This window comes from Etheostoma spectabile, chromosome 2, assembly GCF_008692095.1.
Source record: "Etheostoma spectabile isolate EspeVRDwgs_2016 chromosome 2, UIUC_Espe_1.0, whole genome shotgun sequence".
NCBI classification, from domain to species: domain Eukaryota; kingdom Metazoa; phylum Chordata; class Actinopteri; order Perciformes; family Percidae; genus Etheostoma; species Etheostoma spectabile.
The window spans coordinates 12,037,924-12,039,322 of NC_045734.1; the positions used below are offsets into that span (position 1 = coordinate 12,037,924).

The following is a 1,399-nucleotide window of genomic DNA, read 5'->3' on the forward strand; positions in this document are numbered from 1 at the left end:
CACACACACACACACACACACACACACACACACACACTTATGTGTATATATATAAAAAATTTAATTCTGGGCACAAAAATCTTTTTTTCTAATTAATTAAAGACTGAGTCTTTTAGTTTGGCAGATGGTTTGCACATGAGCAATATTTCTATATTTATTGTTTACGATATGTCTTTGTCATGATTCTGATTGTTTTCCTGTTACTGTTTTGTAGCATTGCATTTGAAATTTGGCATATCATTTAAGCATTTTGGAGCTTAGTTTTTTGATGTTGCTCTGAAAATTAATTTATTAAAAACTCTGACAAATACTGCTGAAAGGCATTAAACCTAATATGACTAACACTTTACCCTCAAGAATTTTTGATTGATTTTAGCATAATAGTATGTGTGCATGTGGACACTAAAGTAATGCACAGTGAAACGTTGGATAAAAAACAGCCTTGTGTGACTTGTGTTTAACTGACTGTTGGAGATTGTTATTGTATCAATGACTGTTGGGACTTAACTTTGGAAAATCATGTCTGGTTAACAAAAGGCTGTTTATTTGGAACATGGCACTGGCAGAAGGGGAGTCTGGTTTAGTAGCAGAAACAGGCTCAAATCATCTCACGATCCGGTGTCTAAAAATAGATTCTCATTTGTCTCAGACACTCTCAGTGGGTTCATGCTCTGTAGACAACAAGCGCTGAAGTGCCTACAAGTTCTAATGTTAAAATTAGTCGGAAGATTGCCTGGGGCTACTTTTGGAATTGATACTTTGTTGCAAACCTAAAGAAAATAAATATATAATTTTGTGTTTTCTGGCAAAGTTAACCTTATATCCACCCACCAAATTTTGCACCTTTTTAGTGGATAGTTTTAAGAACTTGGGCCAACAAACGAAAGAGAAGCATTTTTATCTCTCTCTCTTTGTGGAGCACAACTCATTTACCTCCTTGATTAAAAATATACACAGGTTTGTTCCAATACTTGTTCTTCTCAGGTGTCATGTGCTGCACTGAGTAATGAATTTAGTGCAGATGACTAATGATCAGTGCTCTGTATATTCTGTAAAACATTTTTAAGCCTGGTTTTGCCAGCATTTAATAAGAAACGGGGATATGTTTTGGCATATTTAATTAATTATTTATTTGTCTGACATCCGTGGAATTGCAGAGGACTCTATCAAGACTCTTTCCCAATTCACCTCTTTTCAGATTACTATTGGAATCCACACAGGAGAAGTGGTGACTGGAGTGATTGGCCAGAGGATGCCTAGATATTGCCTTTTTGGAAATACGGTCAACCTCACAAGTCGTACAGAAACTACTGGTGAAAAGGGAAAAATAAATGTCTCTGAATACACTTACCGGTAAGTAGATATACTTTCTTATTTCATACCCCCCCCCCCCCCCCCC

At 36.2% G+C, this 1,399-nt stretch overlaps 1 protein-coding gene across 1 annotated transcript in view; it reads left to right on the forward strand.

Annotated features, from left to right (window-relative positions):
- Window positions 1–1,399, forward strand: part of gucy1b1 (guanylate cyclase 1 soluble subunit beta 1) — a 12,888-nt gene that overhangs the window by 9,806 nt on the left and 1,683 nt on the right. The window contains exon 12 of the mRNA XM_032531581.1: window positions 1,199–1,353. Coding sequence (XP_032387472.1) covers window positions 1,199–1,353 — 155 coding nt within the window. The remainder of the gene's footprint in view (window positions 1–1,198; window positions 1,354–1,399) is intronic.